The following is an 18,617-nucleotide window of genomic DNA, read 5'->3' on the forward strand; positions in this document are numbered from 1 at the left end:
TGGATGACGATTCCCGCTCAGATTGGGGCTTAGGTATTGTTTGCTGTAGACTGGTGGAGCAGCCCCTCCAATGGGTCCATGTCCGTCCCGGTCAAGTCCGTCAGCCGAGAAGCCGGTGTCTTTGTTCGTTCTACTGTTGACTCATCTTTCCAGGTGACACCAGAGTTTGGGTGTGAGTAATTTCGTTGCTATTGTTGTTATTATCAATGACTCTATGAGACGTCAGCATAGTTTTTGTCAACCAATCTCGTTGCTCGGAACACGGCGAAAGTGGCAAGTTGTTAGCTCGATTGTTTGTGGGCTGGAAATCCTCCCTTGCAGAAGCTTGCAGAAGATTAGCATCCATGAATCCAACTACGAGCCACAGCCACCAGCAATAACCACTTGGATCGATAGCTCAGTGGTAGAGCGAGAGATTGCAGTTCCTCAGCTGTAACTATCTCTAGGCCCCGCGTTCGAATCGCGGTCGGTCCTTGGATTCCCTTTTGTCATTTGCTGCAGATTGACGGTGAGCAGAAGTGAGAGAGTTTGCTACGTTTTTGTTGTGTGTGTCTCCGCAAAGGGATGGGACTCGCTTCGCGTGCATTTTGGGGTTGTCCACTTAGAGTTGAGCTAGGAGGGTCCACCGATTATGTAAATGACTCGGCCAGACCTCTCGACTAGAATTACTTCGTAGAGCGGGAATGAATGAGGCGGAATCAGTCTTCATAATTGTACTTCTATGCAAGTATGTAATGTAATGTATGCAGGTTCATGAGAAAGAGAGTATTTGTGTGATCGGCGGATTTGTCAATATCAAAGAGGCACCATGAGAGCGGCACCCGCCATTACCGCAACTCCACAAACAGCCATCATAACGCCATTAACCAAAGACGAACCGGCGGCCTTAGAAGAAACTCCAGAACTGGGCGTCTCAGTCGGGCCCGTGGACGAACTCTCTCCAGAACCAGCGGCCGAGGTCTGAACTGCAGCCTCAGAAAGACCCTTATTCACAAGCGTGATCCCAGGCGTGATCAACGCGCCAACGTAACTCGTGCTGTCCTTTGCCTCAATAGTCACTGTGTTCGGTTGCAACGAAACAACCGAGCCCTTGATCGATATGGAGCTGCCTGTAACGACTCTCCCGTGGAAAGTGAACGTGCGGTCTACCACTTCCACATCGTTTACATTGTACAACTTGCAACCTGTAGACGCAGTGTAAACCTCTCTGGCGGTCGAAGAGTAGCAGTTCCCATATAGTCCCGCGGTATACCCACTAAGAAAAAGAAGAACACATCATCAGACCTTTCCCAGCTTTCGAGAAGGAGAGCTAACTTCAAAAGGGTGCTGAGCTTACCTCGGACAACACGCGATCACAGTCTCCGAAGGCTCCATCGCAGACATGAACAAATCCGCCCTCAACTCAAACGTGGGGTTGATCTCCGACGCAATAGACGTGGTCGTCCCGGCGTCGAAGGTCAGCGTCGGGTCGGCAAAGACGCCGCTCAATGAATGCGACGATGTCTCATCGCGGATACCGTAGCCTGCGGTGACCCATCCGGAGGGACACTGGCTGCCCGGGGAATAATGGAAGAGGAACCGCTCAGTATAGGTCCGGCGTGAGTGGTATTCTGAGTTCATGGCATCGCCGGAGGGGATGCAGTCGTCGTATGGGTCGCGGTCGACTTCGCAGGTTTGTTGCCAGTATGCCACGCCCGGATCAAATTTGCGAGCTAGCGCCGGGGTTGGGGTTGAGGTTGCGCATGATGCCGGGGCTGTCCATATTGTCGTCAGAGGTCCTAGGTTGAGGAGGACTGTCCCGGAAAGAGTAGGCGTCGGCATGGTGAAGGTGAATGGTAACTGGATGTGTGACAAAGATCCTGAATTGGGACTGTCATGGTGCAAAAAGTTGAGGGAATCGCGGAATTTTGGGTGGTTTTCATGTTGTTGCCTGGATAAGAATCTAACCTGATGGTTGATATTAGCTCCGGCGCAGCCCAATCATCACGCAATATTACTCTAGGTTATAATATCCTTGAGAAAATGGACAATTTTGATTGCTGGAATCTGCCGATGCAACCGCAATCTAGGACAATGATACATGGATCTCACGCCAAAGGGACTTTGGTAAGTGCCATTTGACCTCGATCACACGAAGGATCAACATAAAGCGAATTTAAGCTTAAAAGGTTGACAAATGTCTAATATTGAATAGCAGCATCAACTCGGACCAAAGTTCCATCACTCACTTGGTGGCAAGTGAAGCTCAATCGCTGCAACCGATCTCAATACCCTTGGCAAACAGCTTGCCTCCAACAGGAATGAATCCAGCAAGAGCACCAGCAATGCTCCCAACCCAGCCGCATCCACCGCTCTCCGAGTTGGCAGTAGCCGAAAACTCAATAATCAAGTCATCAGGCTGCAGCTGACCGTCAATGTACGCCGTCACCCGCAGCGACGACGGCACCTTGTGGCCCCAAGTATGGTTCATGCACTGCGCCAACCCGGGCGAGTTCTCCCTGCGGCACGCGTACTGACAATTTCTCGAACTCTGGGGACCACACGCCGCGTCGGGCGTGTACCCGACGCCCTCCATCCACGTCAGTCCCCGGCAGCCGTTGAAGACCTCGTATCCGTAAGGGTCCGAGACTCTGCTGAGAACCTCCCACATGGACTGGACGAGGCCGTCGCGCATCTCGTTGCCCTCGAGGCCTGGCGTCTTCCCCCAGGCGCCGTTCATCTTGACTCGAACTGTCACGTCCGGGTCGTAGTCGTCGGCGTGTGTGCACTCGTTGGTCTGGGCGCCGGTGGAGCGGTCCGTCATGATGGCTCTGGTGTTGCCGGTCTCTCCGTAAATGGTTTGCCATGTCACGGCGAAGAGGTCGAGGTTCCCGACGTCGATCATCCTATCGCTGAATCGCACTTCCATCTGGACCGCTGCCGAGGCCTGGCTGGCCAGAGTGGCGAGGAGGAGTGTACCGATCGTCTTCATCTTGGTTCTTGCACTGGATTCCTGGGCATGATGTCAGCTTGAACGTGCTGGAAAAGCAATACTGTGGCACTTGGGGCTTACAGGAGACTGCAGTAAAGAGACCAGAGAATGATTCGATCACACGACTCTAACAATGGCTCTCAAAGATGTCTGAGGGTAGCCTGTATTCGAATCTGAACCATGAGATGGGCTTGAAGCCCCTATTATACTTAGACTCACATCCATTTCATCGAGTGGTTCCATCCGTCTCACGATAATCCGAAGCCTGCCTAGTTATTGAACTCAATCTGTCATGCTCCAGATACCCTACTCGAAAAAGGGAATGCAGTGTGATGGCCTGATAGGCAGATACCCATAACCCCCATAAGTCTTCCATCTACAAGCGCCTCCTGGCAAGCTGATTGGAAGCAATTAAAACGTGCCCGACAAAAGTGCTCCTGATTTTCTCGTTACCAACTTTGAAGCTACCCAAAAAGGTGCCCCCTGGCTGCCCAGCCGGCCACAGCATGGGAATTGCGCACCTTGAGAAATAAGGATTCTACGACACATGCATGCCACGTTTCTGACATGTCAAATCCCATCGGCTTAGGATACCAGGAATGAAAGAACCCTCTCCACGTTGGAACCAGGGGCGTAGCTGGGGAGCATCCCATAAAGGAAGTCTGGAGTTGCATTGACGTACAAAATTGGGAAGTCTTCCCCATTTAAACCACTATTTACGGTCCAAATGGCAGGAGGCTCAATCCAAAAGTTCCCCCTAACAGGTTGGCCAAGAATATCGAGGGCATGCGCGTTTCAGTTGTTCAAATCAGCACCCTCCAGATCAGGCATCTCGAGTCATGAAAAGAAGCAGGTGGTGAGCAGGTTTGCTAAGAGCTTCTTCGTTGTTTCTTTTGCACAACACTACTGCAGTACGATGGATACTCAAACGACATAGAGTTCATATTCACAATTGCTCGCTGAAAACTGCGAGCATTTCCTAAGGTCAAAGTCTTATACACAAAGTTCATCGTGACAAGGCAAGCAAAAACTGGCGTTCCAACGTATGGCGAGACTGCAGACTTATTGCTCCTCCTCCAACGAGTTCTCGTTGTCGTGATATCCAGGAGCAGACCCTCATCAAAATGGCAATCTTCAACCGTCACACGGACCTCCGGCCGCATTTCCAGAAATGTGCTGCCCACCACATGCAACTGTGGGCACCTCGTCCCATATCTCACCTAATATTTACGCTTATCCGCTTAGATCCGTTCCTGAAGTGGTCTTATAAGGAGCCGGACCCAGTCTCCATCGTGGCATTCCGATCCCAAGTCCTCGCCCACTCGGGAACTCGGTCTTGGTATGCCCAACTACCCGCAAGGGTTGAGGGGCTGCGAGTCATTCAGAGCTCCATAGGGCTGACTCGTGTAACAACGGCGGCGAGATCCGATGTGATGTTGGTTTGAGTGGAAGGTGATTATACTCCATGGATTCCTCTCTGAGTTAGTCGACATGTACCCATGTTGCTGTGTCCAAGCAAGTGTGCAGCACAGTATCTATTTCGTATGTCAGTACTTCTTTTATCAGTTTCCTTTTGGCCCTACTAAAGCAAAGGCAACTCCGACTGCTACTGCTATTATAAGTGGCCTTTCTTCTAGTCTTCCACATACGCTCTGAAGAGAAGCACGCGGTGATTCCAGTGCTAGTGGTTCTCAGAAAGGGGTCACTCGTGTGTAAGCCGGTCTCATTATCCATCGCCCGCTTGCTACGATAAAATGGATGAAGCTTGGTCTTGAAAGGGCCAATGTCTCAACGGCGGGGCTTGATCGAAGGCCGAAGTCATTTGCCTCATGAGTGACGAGGAAAACAGACCCTTTCTAAGGGCTAGCGCTCACTCTGCAACCTTAGTAGGGCGCCAAGTCATTGTATTTTTATTGAGGGTATTCGGGATGATCCATGATGAACCGCCTCCCTCAAACCAGTAGATTTACGCATAGAGACTCTTACGTCTTCCAGTGATACATCTCCATCAAGAACCCTAAGAAAAATACAAGCTCGATGATTCTAGATACTTCATGATTCTAAACATCCTGACTTTCTGTCAATGAGAGCGTTTAATCGACCACCAATCACCAAAACTTGGGGATTAGGCATGTAGCCATGACTTACATGATCTTTCTCTATCTATGTTTCACTGTCGTCTCTCTGTATTCATTGCATTCCGAATTACTGCCTTGGCTCAGATATTCGTAGAACACGTTGGCAGATGAAAGCAGCGTGAACTTTATGCTCTCGCGTGGCTTGGGTAGGCGCACTTTATTGGCGATTTGACTTTCAGTATGTAACGGCGAGAAGTCATCAATTAAGGAGGCATCTTTCTCCAGAAGGTGTACCTTTCTGATGTTGTGGTCGTTCCCATGGTTCAAGGTTCTTTCCTTCTGTGTATATATTCAATTCCGAGGAAGGAAAGAACAATAAGACAGCAGCCTTTGATCTTGAATACATCAAAGCCACGACGAAACAAGAATCAGTCACACAACTTTAAAATATGTCTCCAGCAAAGAAGAAGCCCGACAAAAAACAGCCATCCTCCGATCCTCCCGATAGCGATGACTCTAGTCTACCCGTCTTCTTCCACATGCCGCAAGAGAAGTGGCCATGGCACCAATTCTGTCAATGGTATCCCTCCGTCTTCACCGTCTCGAAACAAGAGATTTCCGCCCTTTGCGGCCGCGAAGTTGACCCCGCCGACCCGTACGGAAGCATCACCGTCACCTGCGCGGAACAGTTCATGATGTACTGCAAGGCAGCCTACTTCGGCGACACGCAGCGACAGGCGCGTATCATGCAGGAGAAGGACCCCAAGGAGCAGAAGAAGCTCGGCAAAGGCACCGTGGGCTTCAACGACGCGAGGTGGGATGAGGTCAAGAGCAAGGTCGTGGAAGTGGGCAGCATTGCCAAGTTTGGGCAGAATCCGCACCTCAAGGCGATTTTGATGTCCACAAGGGAGAGGTTGTTGGTCGAGGCATCGAGGACTGACCGCATATGGGGCATCGGGTTCAAGGCGGATGAGGCTATGGTGAACCAGGCGAATTGGGGCGAGAATCGTTTGGGCAAAGCGCTAATGGAGGCGAGGAGGATCCTGAGAGAAGAAGAAGCTCAAGAGAGAATGGGAACGAAATCAAATAGCGAGGAAGATGTGGAGGAAGAAGAAAAGACTGGGGGTATTGCTCACGCCCAATACCTGCCCTGACAATATTGGCAAAGTCTACACACAACTATCTCTGGTTCCAAGCAAACAACTCTATACTTGAGCTCCGTTCGACTCCGCAAATCCGCTGTCAACCTTGGCTAACATTCTCCTTGCGTAAACTCTCTTCACCCACTTATAGGCCTCGACACCAGCCATGAAGATGAAAACATCGACAAACACAATCGCCCACTCCCAGCTGATTCCATGATGCATAAACACCACATGATCCAACACGGGTATGTACAGTGTCGGAAACACAACAAAAAAGACAACTGTCACAGACAAAAAGAGAAACTTGTTACCCCACAGATGCTGGCCCCAAGCCTTGAAACCCGCTGGCATGTAGAAGAGAGACCGGCGTGAATCAATAAGCTCCCATGCGAAGAGGAGGAAGATCCAGGTCATGGTCGTATAACTCGTGGCACGAGCGCGGAATACGGGCTCGCAGGCTGTAGAGTAGGCGTTGTTGCACTCGATACCGAGGTTGCCGCCGTTGAAGCCGAATACAACCAAGGTGAAGGCTCCGAGGACGCAGCCTGCCATAATGAGTCCATAGACCACCATGTCGAGGATGAATTCGTGCGTGAAGACGCCGTATTTGAGCTGGGATATCATCGTCAGTATTCAGTTTACTACTTCCACCAACGCATCAGAGTAGGATGCTCACATTTTGTGGCGGTCGTTTAAGAATGTCTGGCACCGCCTTCTCAAATCCAAGTCCAGTCTCACAGAAAGCACCCGTACCGAGTAACATCCACAGAATCTCCACAGGCGACAACAGAAAGACCGACGTATCAGTCTCGTCCTTGAACGCCAACCCCGTAAGCAGCGCAATCACAAATCCAATGTTTGCCGCCAGGACGTGGAGGATGAACTTTTGGATATTGTCAAAGATCCGGCGGCCTTCCTCGATGGCGTTCAGAATGGACGCAAAGTTATCATCCGTCAAGACGATGTCGGAAGACTCCTTCGCCACGTCCGATCCGGAGCCCATGGCGATGCCAATATCGGCCCGCTTCAGACTCGGGCTGTCGTTGACTCCATCGCCAGTCATGGCTACGTACCGACCGCGGCGGTGAAGCGCTTCAATCATTCTAACTTTGGTACTCGGTGCACATCGCGCCACCACTAGAGGCAACTGCGGCAGGTCATCGATCTGGGCGTCAGTCAGGGCGTCAAAATCGTGTGCGGGCATGACCATCGCCTCGGCAACGTCGGCAGCGAGGAGCCGGAGCTTTTCGGGCGGCGGCAGGATGCCAACTTCTGTGGCGATGGCTCGGGCTGTCTGGGGGTGGTCGCCGGTGAGCATGTGGACGACGATGCCAGCTCCTTGGCACATCTCAACACTAGGCCGGGACTCGGGACGGGGAGGATCGTAGATGCCGATGAGGCCGCGGAAGGTGAGATCAGTTTCGAAGTTGTTGCGATTTGGGGCTTTGCCGTCTGCAAATTGGGCTTCCGAAAGGTCACTGCTAAGAGTTCGATGTGCGAGCGCGAGAACACGTAGACCTTGGCCGGCCAGCACCTCCATGTTGGATATGATGTCTTCTCTATAGCGGTCGGTCAGAGTGCGGGTATCGTCACCGTACGCGATAGTGCTGCAAGACCTTAAGACACGCTCGACAGCGCCCTGTAGGGTCATGTTAGTCTATTACAGATATACGTTGATTGATGTGTGCAGTTTAGCCTCACCTTTGTGAAGATATGCATCTCTTCCGAGGCCACATCCTTGAAGATGACAGACATCTTTTTGACATCCGAGTCAAAGGGAAACTCTGCAATTTCTTTCCAAGAAGCTTCTGAGCCTTGGGACAGCTGCAATCTGTTCCAGCCAAACCGGGACGCAAACACCTCAATAGCAATCTCAGTGGGTGCTCCGCTAGCTGTCCACTCCCCAGAGCTGGCGGGATCGTCTACGGCCTGCTTTAACGTTGCCAGATTTGCTAGCGACGCGACATTCAAGAACCATTGCAGAGCAGGCTTCGTCGCAGGCTCGTGGTGCGTATCAATCGGCTCGGCCCGTAGATCGTGCTCTTTCTCGGAGACGGAGCCGATGTCCTCTGGTTGGCCAGCCGCAAACTGGACTTCACCAGCAAAAGGATTGTATACGTCGTTCGTGGTGTGGACAGAGTACGTGCCGCAGCCCGGAAGCCATGCCTTTCGGACTACCATACGTCCTTGGGTAATCGTACCGGTCTTGTCGGAGCAGATATCTGAGATGTACGGTGGTTAGAGATTAAACGATGACGAGGCAAGATAGTCTCCACCGAGGTCAATAGGAGATGGATCACTTACTGCTAACTCCTCCAAGCGCTTCCAGACTGGACAGATTCCGAACAATGACGTGTCTCTCAAGCATCTTCTTGGTGCCAGCAGCCATGGTGACAGTCAGGACAAGTAACAAAGAAACAGGAATCGTCCCAATCGCGGTAGTGACTGCGTAGATAATCACATCCTTGCGAGAATCAAACTTGTTGACGCCAAGAACAACGATGGCGCAGATAATAGCAAACAGAAACAGCCACAGAAATAACTGAGAGAGCTTCCTTTGCAATGGCGTGCCGATGGTAAGTCCCAGGAACTCACCGATCCACGATTTGGTAGCCGTGTATCCAGCGGCAAAGTACGCAAAGATCGAAGCGCTCCCATCCTCGTTGCGCTTCACCCGAGACTTATCTCCCGAGCCGCCGTTCAATGCACCAGCAATGAGACCAATCTCGGTAAACATGCCAGTAGCAAACACGACGCCGCGCCCGCGACCCTTCGTGATGACCGTGGAGCTGTACACCACATTAAGTCGATCCCCAGGGCCCATATCTTCGTCAAACACCGAGTTGGGCATCTTGGAGACAGGTGCGGACTCTCCCGTAAGTAACGCTTCGTCCGCCTCCAGGTTGACTGCCTCAATGAGTCTGATATCCGCCGGCACCGAGTCACCCGTGTTCAAGTCGATGATGTCTCCAGGTACTACGTCGGCCGTCTGTATCTCGATCGTCTTGCCGTCCCGTACAACCTTACATGTCGGCTTGCCGAGGTTCTTTAGCGAGTTGATTGTCTTCTCGGCTTGGAGGGTCTGGAAGAAGCCGATGAAGATGTTTAGGATGATGATGCCGCCTAGAATGCCGCCTTCGATCCAGGCTTGGATGCCGAAACTTGCGCCGAGTGCTAGTAGGAGGACCTATTTCAAGTTTCGATGGTTACCTCGTGTTGTTTTGCATTTCCGCGAGCCAGACTAGCGAGAGTCTGGCTATTGTAGACTCGAAAGACAACTTACCAGAGTCATGGCGTTGAAAATCTGCTCGAGAAAGATTTTCAAAGGCTGAACGCCCTTTTGTTGACGAAGCTCATTGCGCCCCAATTCGGCCAACCGACGGATGGCATCGTCGGGGTCTAACCCTTGGGTTGCGTCGACATGGAGTTCTTCGAGAACCTGAGCAGCCTCCAAAGAGTGAGGTGGTCGAGAGAGAGGCTTGTTGGATTGTCCTGAGGCATGCTCCTGGAAGGAGTCTGCCGTCTTTTCGGTTGCTTTCATAGCTCAAGATCTGCTCAAGTTGCAAGTCTGCAATCAACTTTAAAGTCTGATGGGAAGGGAGCAATGCAACTACGACTTTGGCTGTACGCCGTGATATTTGTAAAGCGGTATCTTTTCGACATCTTGGCCTCGACGCAAAATTCCTCGCTCTACTGGAAACTACGAAAGTCCAAATGCATCATAACGTTCACTCTGCTGGTCCCGAAAAGGCAACCAAGACTCAACGGCAACGACGTAGAGAGTTGAGGGCCCATTCCCTGCTTTTCTCATTCGTTGATAGACTTTACTGGTGCTACCCAGCTGATGGAACCTGCGAGATGAGTCCGAATGTCCGGTTGCCATTACGTGGGCTGTACGTAACAAAATCCCAAGTCATTGGCTTGTTTCTAGACAGTATGAGAGAATATAGAGTCAGTTGACTCGATTGTAGAAGGTTTGGCGAAAGACAAGCTGTCTTGACTGGGGCTAGAAATTACAAAGATGTTGCTTGAAGTAGTCCGGGAGAAAGCCATTTTGCGTTCCATCATAGTGGACGGGAGCGACCCGGCAAGTGCATGTACGGCATGTAATTGACTTGCCTAATCGGGCAATCAAAGTTTGAGCGCGGCTGACTCATGTGGGGAGCCTTCCCACGCACGCAATGAGAATAAAGGTCTTGGGAGTCGATGATCTCCGGGTTGTGGGACATGAACGTGAGGCCTTCTTTTGTGAGGCCCGTGGAGGCGGGGAGACGCTAGGCGAAAAGAAGCAGCCAAGACGCAACCCAAGGCTTGTTTCCGCTTGATTCATGTTTGCTCCGAGATACTAAAGTCAGCAACACTATCCAGATCAAAGATCGTTAGCCTAAGCGACGGAAACATCGTAACTTGCAGGCTTGCTACAGCGCATCCCACAACATCGACTGAGAGTTTCCAGATTCTACCACGAATGATCGAACTAGCATGCCAATGATCAACTCTGCTTAGGAATCCAGTATACGTCCCGGTTTTCGTATTCCGCATCATCGCCGACCAGAACTTTATAGGTGTGTATTACCAATCTCAAGGAGAAACACCATCAAACCCACCGAAGACCCCCTTCACTTCAGCAACTTGAAGACGGTGATGGATCACACCCCCATCAACCGCCTCATGAGCGGCGTAAACCTCCCCTCCCCATCCATAAGCTGCGCCGCAGGACTCACAAAGTCGTCAGCGCAGTGTGCCATACACCCAAACCACCCATACTCGTCAATCCACTCCTTCTCGTCCATCCACCCGCTCAGTTCCTCCGTAAACGCCTCCACCTCGCCCGGGTCCCGACTGATAGACGCAATCTCCGACACGTTGAGCGGCAGCCCGTACCGCTCGTACATGGACGTCAAGTACCTCTTTGCATGCTCGACATCGCCGCTGTAATAGTGCACCCCAAGGAAATCTGGCCTCATTTTCTTCTTCTTATTTTTCTCGTTCTCGTAGACAATCGTCATAAACTCCGCAAGCCACGCCTCGCCCCCGGGATCGCTAGCACACGCCGGCCCAACAAGCTTCTTGCCCCTCTTCTCCCGCAACTCGGGCACGACTTTGTTCAGCCACCAGGCCGCGGCGTCCGCCGGCGAGATCCCCTGCCGCTCCGGTTCGTTGAGGTAGTGGACCATCTCGGCGTCGGAGTCGCGGATCCAGCCCCACTCTTCCGTGTCCAGCTGCGCGCGCGTGCGGATCATGGGCCGGAAGGGGAGCCGGCCCTTGAGTTCGGGCGGGTACCATGCGTTCCAGTTGTGGACGGATTTGAACGGGGTGACCGTAAGCGGTACTGTTGCTTCTCCTGCTGCTGCTATGGGCTTATTGGCAGAGTCTGATGGTGATGTGGTTGTGAAGAGTTGATCGATTGCGTCTGGGCGGTCGCGGGTGTTGGTGTAGTCCCATAGGAGGCAGCGTTTTGAAGGTTTGGGGGTTGCCATTTTGGGCAATTAATTATGCTGAATAGACTGACTACTGATCTAGGTATTGTGTTCTCTTGAGAAGTGATTGATTCCTGAAAGAAGAATCTCGTGGAAATGACGACTAGTACTTGGCAATTTGTTGTTGATAATTGGCAGTCATCATCCGGAAGTGCAGTGCCGCTGCCTTACGTCACGGCCTCACAAAACAAGTTCGCGGCCACCGGCTCCGATTTGGCAAAGACTCCGCCACGGCAACTTCGTCCACCTTACGCGTCCCCAAGAGGTTGCTGACACCGGGGACATGGCTCATCAGTTATCTCCAATGTGTTGGTCCATTGACATGATGACAAGAATTCTTCAGTAGCCTGGACGAGCACAGAAAATACCGCACAAGTTTTGAACAAAACGCTTTTTTCTTCCTTGATATATTTTGACAAATGGTGTAAATCCCCACACGGAACCGGACGCCCTCTACTTCCTGTTGCGCTGCGGTCTCGCGTTCTTCTCCATGCGCTTCTGCTTCTCCCATCTCGCCTTCCTGATGTCCTCGACACCCTTGATCTCCTTGCGACTGCCCGCGCCGTCCTTGTACTGGCCGATGCGCTTCTCCTTGGCCTCGGCGATCCTCTTCTTCCGCACCTCGTAGTCGTCCCGGAACTTGTCGGCCTGCTTCGGCGCCTTCTCCTGCTTGTGCTTGTACTGCCGACCGGACGGCAGGTCCGGCAGGTTGCCCTTCTCCATGCCGCCCACCTGGATGCGCCCCAGCCGGTTGGCCTTGCGCCAGCGGTCGAACCGCCCGCTCTGGAAGCTGGCCGCGATCTTGACGCCGCTCTCGCCGCGCACGAACTTGGACCCCTTGGAGCCGTCCTCGTCGTTGGCCCGCGCCACGTACTTGTTCTGCTTCTTGTCCCAGCGCATGCCCGCCGCCCGCGTCGGCTCGCCGAAGCCCTTGGCCGTCTCGTCGTTTGTGAGGTCCATTTGCACGTCGCGCGCCGCCTGCACGAAACTCGACGTCTGCGCGCCGGACGTGACGCCGTAGCCGCGCTCCTCGGCTGCGTTGATCGTTCTCGGGGTGTAGGACATGAAAACGTCCGAGTCGCGCCAGGAATCCGGCTTCTTCTTCTTCTCCTTCTCGCCTGTGTTGGTGATTGTAACCTCGAGGCTGTCGTTGTCGTCGGAATCGTCAGAGTTGTAGGCTTCTGCGGCGCCGTCGTCCACTTCCCCATCGAGTCCGTCATTTGAGTCGTCCTCGGCACCGTTCAGACCATCCATGTCGTCGTCTGAGTCTAGCTCCTCCTTCTTGTTGCCGCGGTGTGGTGTAATGCGTTTCCTCAGCTGCTTCATGACTTCGACTGCCTCACTGCTCGACCCCTTGCCTCCCTTTCCAATCTCGAAAATGGTCTCAGCAGGCCTGAAGCCACTGATCTTGGCCATCATGTCGTTGCGGGCTTGTTCCACAGCGCTGGCGTCTTTACCAAACAGAGGATGAAGTTCGTGCCATCCCTTTGTGCCCACAAGCTCTCTGGCTCGTTTTGCGCTCTGGCTTGAAGCAGAATGCCTAGTCTTCAGGTACAGCTTCTCAGCTTTTGTCGAAACTCTACGCAGCGCCTCCAGGTCGCCCTCCTCTTTCAGAATCTTGTCCATCCACTCCATGTTAATCTCGATTCTGTCTCTCTTCAAACCACCCACAACGACGTCTTCGGCGTACGATGGGTTTTCGGTCTCGTGGCCTGCAACCAGTCTGCGGCCAAGGAACAGCTGGAGATCCAGCAGGTAAGGTGTGTCCAGTTCGCGCACGATACTGTATGCCCAACCTCTTTGACCGGCACGAGCCGTACGTCCGACACGATGGACAAAGACCTTGGGTTGCGGAGGGAAATCGTAGTTGATGACGTTTGCGAGAACGGGGATATCGATACCTCTGGCGGCGACATCCGTCACCACCAAAATGTTTGCTCTGCCGTTTCGGAAGTTCTCGGTGTTGATGCGACGCGCTTCCTGGTCGAGTGAACCGTAGACGTGAGAGACTGCGTAACCGGCCTTTGTGAGAAGCTGCGCCAGATATTCAACGTGATGCTTTGTTGCTGCGAAAATAATAGTGGAGTGTTCCGTCGGTTTGCCAGTGCCGCCACCCTCACGCTTCCGCTTCTTTGACGGTACAACATCCAGGGGAACGCCGTCTGGTGTGCCTTGTGGCATCTTGATGAGGTCGTTCAGAATATGCAACAGGGAAGCCTCCTTTTCGGCTCCCTTGACGGAGAAGAAGGCACTCTCGAGATCAGGGGAAACCTTGGTCTCGGCGTCCAATCTCACCAGGCTCGGGTCTTGCAAACCGGCCCTCGCAAACTCAACCAAAGACGCCGGCAGTGTGGCGGAGAACAGCAAACTCTGCCTCGACAGCGGAAGGGCGTGGAGAATCTCAGTAAGCTGGGCAGCGAAACCCATTTCGAAAAGACGATCGGCCTCGTCGAAGACGACGTACTTGATGGACGACAGGTCCAGACCCATTTCGACCTTGAGATGGAGGAAACGACCGGGGGTGGCGATGACGATATCCGGGTTCGACGACATCATGCTGAACTGGTCTTCCATGCTGTCACCACCAACGAGTAGGATGCACTTCAGGTCGGTCCCCTTGCTGAACTCCTTGACGACCTTGAGCGTCTGGAGCGCAAGTTCACGAGAGGGTGACATGATGAGCGCGCGCGTGCCGACCTTGGCGCTGTGGGCGCGCAGGCGCTCGATCATGGGAATCACGAAAGCCGCAGTCTTTCCGGAACCGGTTCTCGCCATGCCCACGACATCCTTGCGGTCCAAGATCAGAGGGATCGTCTTTCGCTGAATCGGCGTGGGGACGGAGAATCCCTTCTTCGTAATCGCGCGCAGGAGACCGGCGTTCAGACCTGCGTGCCACAAAGATTAGTATCTCCAGCAAAAGAAGCAAGATCTTGTAGAAAGGGTTCGGCGACTTACCCATGGCTTGGAAACCACCACCTCTCTTTACCGACTTTCCCTTGATGTTAGACGACTTGCGGAACGAAGCAGCCTGCTTCAGCGCAATGAAAGCTTCGTCGCCATCCTCATCCTCCTGCCCCTCTTCGTGGCCGTTCAGGATCCCGTCCATGTCAAAGTCAATGTCTCCCACATCCTGACCCGCGTCGCTGCCATTGTCGAACAAGTGATCGGCGATGTCGACCTCTCCGTCGGAGGGAGTGGGAGATGCGGCGCGACGAGGCATCTTGGAGCTCTTTGTGGTTTTTCTGGCGAGGCCCCGGATTTTGCGGTCGTAGGTTTGGGCCCGTCGAAAAAGTTGATTTTCCCAAGGCGCGGGTTTTGCGAAACGGCAGAGCATCCAAGAGCTGGGCGGCGTCTTTTCGAAAATTTGGGCTTGGGCGGGACGAGAAATTCCTTATCGGATGGTCTTATCTTAGCGTCGTGGGGCAAGCGTTCATCGGCAAGGGTCTTTAGCGGGTCCAAGTGGCTGTCACTGAGCCTCGTCTCGTGCTCACCAACCGCGCGCGACTGTCAAACTTCAACTTCCTTACATCTACAGTCCTCATTGCTAGTTTACCGAGGTACGGCTGTCAATTTCAACTTCCCTCAGCAGCCGCCCAACCGTCATCATCATGGCCAGTGAAGACGTCAAAGAAGAGAAGGACGCACTTGATGCGCTCGAGATCGAGGCAAAGGAGTTCGACAAGGTAAATGCGACCGCCAGACAAACCAAGGTGCATACCTTCCAAAGCCAAAAGCTAACAATTTTCCCCTTTCCCCCGCTCTACAGGATGCAGAAATCGACAGAATCCTGAAAGCCTTCAGGCTAGACGCCTACGCCGTCCTCGACCTACAACCAGGCGTCCCCGAATCCGACATCAAAATCTGCTACCGCAAAAAGTCCCTCCTCATCCACCCGGACAAGACCAAGAACCCGCTCGCGCCCGACGCTTTCGACCGCCTGAAAAAGGCCCAGACGGAGCTCATGGACGAGAAGCATCGCGAGCGCCTCGACGAGGCCATTGCCGACGCCCGCATGCTCCTCATCCGCGAGAACAAGTGGACCGTCGACAGCCCCGAGCTCAAGACGGACGACTTTGCGAAAAAGTGGCGCAACAAGGCGCGCGAGGTGCTCATCGACAACGAGCACCGCCGGCGGCGGCAGATGAAGGCGCAAATGCAGGAGGAGGGCCGCGAGCAGAAGAAGGAGGAGGAGGAGATTGAGCAGCGGAAGCGAAAGAGGCAGCACGACCAGGACTGGGAGGCGACGCGGGACCAGCGCATCAGCAGCTGGCGGGATTTCCAAAAGGGAAAGTCGGGCGACGGGAAGAAGAAGAAGAAGATGAAGCCTATTGGTTGAAGTCTGGCATCACCACGAAAGGGGAAGGGGTTTGGGCCCTACTATGGGTTTGCATTGGTTTCTTATTACAGGCGGAAAGTGGGCTGGTGTTTTAAGGGGATCGTTCTTCACTACAGTTCGACAGGTCTCGACTACGGATTTTCGGGCACAAAGCATGTGTACAGCATGGTTTTATCAGCAAATCAGTGAGTTTGTTGTTTATTGACCACCGCGGTTATGTCCCTAACCATCTCAGAAGTGCAATGCTCGTGTCTCCTCCCCCAAAAGTTCCCCTTATCCCCTCTCGGGGGTCATTTTTGTCTACTAGGTAAGCACCTTTCCCTCCCGTTCGTTGTATCGTGGCTATGATTTGCTTCATGATTTCAAAAACATGTACTTTTGACACCTCTGCTTGGAAGCTTCGTGATATGTTAAGATCCCAGGAGTTGCCCCGCCCTGCTCCTTCGAGATTCCGTTGTCCAACCTCCGGATTTCCCCTCATGCCTTGTTCTTCTTCTTGTACTGAATGAACCGTCCAAGGTTCAACACAGCCTCCTCAGTACGCGTGCGCAGCTCAGGAAGAGTTCGCTTATCAATTGTCTTGACCAAGGCCTTGACCTTGGGCTGAACCGCCTCGAGGTGCTGGATAAAGTTGTCCTTCCAGAAGACCTCCTTGTCGCACGGCATGTCCTCGTCTCCGTAAATGTCAAACAACTGGTTCAGGGCCTCGACGGCGTCGGCCGCCGGGGTCTCTGGCAGGGCAGTCACCACCGTGATCAGGAACACGCCAATCTCCCTGTTGAGCGCAAGGGGCGCCGGGTCCCGCGCCAGCTGGCCCAGGACGCCGATACACTTTACGCCGAGACCCTGGAAGGGGTCTTCGGGCTCCTCGTCCTTTGCCTTGTCTCCGATGGCCGCCGTCTCGGCCGCCTGTTTTGAGGGCAGGTTCTTGGTCGCGTGGTACAGCGCCATGAACTTTGTGTGCTCGTCGCCGCCGAGGGGTAGGCGGCGGGGCAGGCTGCGGGACACGGCCCACGCGAGGCTGGTGACCTTTGTGGCGAGCTCGACGTCGGCGGTGTTGGCGGCCAGGATCGGGGCGATGACTTGGCCCCAGACGGCCTTGCCGGACGGGGCCCAGGCCTTGAGGATACCGGCGTTGTGGTCGTCGGAGAAGTCAAAGACGGAGATGGACCAGGCGATGTTGCTGAGGGCGGCCAGGGCGTGGGCTTGTACCCGGACGTCGTCGCCCTCTGCTTGTGATGATGACGGGGTCGCGAGGGTGATGAGCTGCGGGATGGCCTGCTGGACTAGCTCGCGCAGAGTGGGCAGGTCGTCCATGGTCGCCTCCTCGTCGACGTCGTCGTCGGCGCCGGTGACGAGGTCCATGTCGGCCTGCATCTCGTCTTCGTCCATGGAGTCGTCGTCATTCTCGTCGTCCTCACCCTCGCCAATGTCTTCATCGCCGGAGCCGTTGTCCTCCTTGATGTCCTCGTCCATGGCGGTGTCGTCGTCTTCGATTCCGTTCCATTCCTCCTTCTTGGCCTTCTTGCTGTCGCCTCCCTGGAGGGACTGCTGCAGCGTGGTTCCAACGTCGGCCAGGATCTCCAGGGCAAGCTGAAGAACCTCGGTCGGGTTGGACCATTGGCTCCTGGGTGGCAAATCAGTTTCTGGCGTGGTGTTCTTGAGTGCCGATGACAGAGTCGGGATGAGTGAGGCGTCAGATAGGTCCTTGGGGCCAGGCGTGCTGTCGAACCAATGCAAGGTGGTGAAAATGTTGTGCAGAATACCGCAAGCCAGAACGCCCTTTGCGCCAGCGACCTCTTGCAGCTTAGTCAACGCCGTGAGCGGCTTGGGGCTCTCGTCGGCGACGACATCCTGCGCCAGACGCTTGTTGTCTTCGGAAAGAGTCAGGAGGGCAGAGAGAGCGTCGAGGCAGATGCTTGACGGTGTGTCGGGGTGAGCGATGACGGTGAAGAGCAAGTGCTTGATACCCTCGATGCCCACAATGGCTTCGAGAACCTCATCCTGAGCCTCGGCGAGAGCGGACAAAAGGCCAATGACGGACTCGGTGATGGTCCAGGTGACCTTTGTCTCGCCCTTGCTCAGAGATGAGCCCTTGGCAAGGTTTTGGAGAACCTGGGTTTGTCATGTTAGCGCACGGTAGATACTCACACTCACTCACATACACGGGTTCTTGTTAGTGAGTTTGAAATAAGTGACAACTTGACTTACAGTCTGAGAAGCAAAACCAATGGCGCTCAACACATCTTGACGGTACAGGTGGATGCAAAAGTCGGCCTCCTCCTCCTCGGCGAGAACCCTCAAAATGTCCCAACCGGCGGCGCGGCTGTCGAGGCTGGCGTCGGTGAGGGTCTCGTTCAGGACGATGTGGACAATCTGCTCACGCAACAGCAGCTTCCGGCACTTTTCGTTGGAGACGAGGTTGGAGACGGCCTCGGCGGCGGCGGTGCGCGACTTGGGGTCGGCGCTCTGCAGGTCCTTGATGACGGGCAGGATGGACTTTTCCCTGAGGGCGGCGAGCTCGGGGTCGGAGGGGGGCTTGACGGTTTTGGCGATGGGGTCCTTGCGATGGCTTGGGCCGCCTCTGTTTCGTCTTGACTTTCCCAT

At 53.9% G+C, this 18,617-nt stretch overlaps 8 protein-coding genes across 8 annotated transcripts; 2 read left to right on the top strand and 6 right to left on the bottom strand.

Annotated features, from left to right (window-relative positions):
* Positions 1-795: 795 nt before the first annotated feature.
* On the bottom strand, positions 796-1,821 carry CPAR01_11145 (uncharacterized protein; the record flags this gene model as incomplete). Its single annotated transcript, XM_060495404.1, has 2 exons — positions 796-1,255; positions 1,337-1,821. The coding sequence occupies 2 exons, from the start codon at positions 1,819-1,821 to the stop codon at positions 796-798; spliced, it is 945 nt and encodes a 314-aa protein (XP_060345752.1).
* A 424-nt stretch (positions 1,822-2,245) lies between these two features.
* On the bottom strand, positions 2,246-2,971 carry CPAR01_11146 (uncharacterized protein; the record flags this gene model as incomplete). Its single annotated transcript, XM_060495405.1, has 1 exon — positions 2,246-2,971. The coding sequence occupies one exon, from the start codon at positions 2,969-2,971 to the stop codon at positions 2,246-2,248; it is 726 nt and encodes a 241-aa protein (XP_060345753.1).
* Positions 2,972-5,498: 2,527 nt separating this feature from the next.
* CPAR01_11147 (uncharacterized protein) lies at positions 5,499-6,203 on the top strand (the record flags this gene model as incomplete). Its single annotated transcript, XM_060495406.1, has 1 exon — positions 5,499-6,203. The coding sequence occupies one exon, from the start codon at positions 5,499-5,501 to the stop codon at positions 6,201-6,203; it is 705 nt and encodes a 234-aa protein (XP_060345754.1).
* A 51-nt stretch (positions 6,204-6,254) lies between these two features.
* Positions 6,255-9,735, bottom strand: CPAR01_11148 (potassium/sodium efflux P-type ATPase; the record flags this gene model as incomplete). Its single annotated transcript, XM_060495407.1, has 5 exons — positions 6,255-6,806; positions 6,871-7,833; positions 7,896-8,416; positions 8,499-9,381; positions 9,478-9,735. 5 exons carry the CDS (start codon positions 9,733-9,735, stop codon positions 6,255-6,257), a joined length of 3,177 nt encoding a protein of 1,058 aa, XP_060345755.1.
* A 1,108-nt stretch (positions 9,736-10,843) lies between these two features.
* Positions 10,844-11,674, bottom strand: CPAR01_11149 (uncharacterized protein; the record flags this gene model as incomplete). The annotated part of the gene is made up of 1 exon (XM_060495408.1): positions 10,844-11,674. One exon carries the CDS (start codon positions 11,672-11,674, stop codon positions 10,844-10,846), a length of 831 nt encoding a protein of 276 aa, XP_060345756.1.
* Positions 11,675-12,127: 453 nt separating this feature from the next.
* CPAR01_11150 (DEAD/DEAH box helicase) lies at positions 12,128-14,894 on the bottom strand (the record flags this gene model as incomplete). The annotated part of the gene is made up of 2 exons (XM_060495409.1): positions 12,128-14,559; positions 14,630-14,894. 2 exons carry the CDS (start codon positions 14,892-14,894, stop codon positions 12,128-12,130), a joined length of 2,697 nt encoding a protein of 898 aa, XP_060345757.1.
* Positions 14,895-15,282: 388 nt separating this feature from the next.
* CPAR01_11151 (DnaJ domain-containing protein) lies at positions 15,283-16,010 on the top strand (the record flags this gene model as incomplete). Its single annotated transcript, XM_060495410.1, has 2 exons — positions 15,283-15,357; positions 15,441-16,010. The coding sequence occupies 2 exons, from the start codon at positions 15,283-15,285 to the stop codon at positions 16,008-16,010; spliced, it is 645 nt and encodes a 214-aa protein (XP_060345758.1).
* A 477-nt stretch (positions 16,011-16,487) lies between these two features.
* CPAR01_11152 (uncharacterized protein) lies at positions 16,488-18,617 on the bottom strand (the record flags this gene model as incomplete). The annotated part of the gene is made up of 2 exons (XM_060495411.1): positions 16,488-18,125; positions 18,222-18,617. 2 exons carry the CDS (start codon positions 18,615-18,617, stop codon positions 16,488-16,490), a joined length of 2,034 nt encoding a protein of 677 aa, XP_060345759.1.

The sequence above is a fragment of the Colletotrichum paranaense genome, assembly GCF_030867605.1.
Source record: "Colletotrichum paranaense strain IMI 384185 chromosome Unknown Scaffold_9.1, whole genome shotgun sequence".
Lineage (NCBI taxonomy): Eukaryota > Fungi > Ascomycota > Sordariomycetes > Glomerellales > Glomerellaceae > Colletotrichum > Colletotrichum paranaense.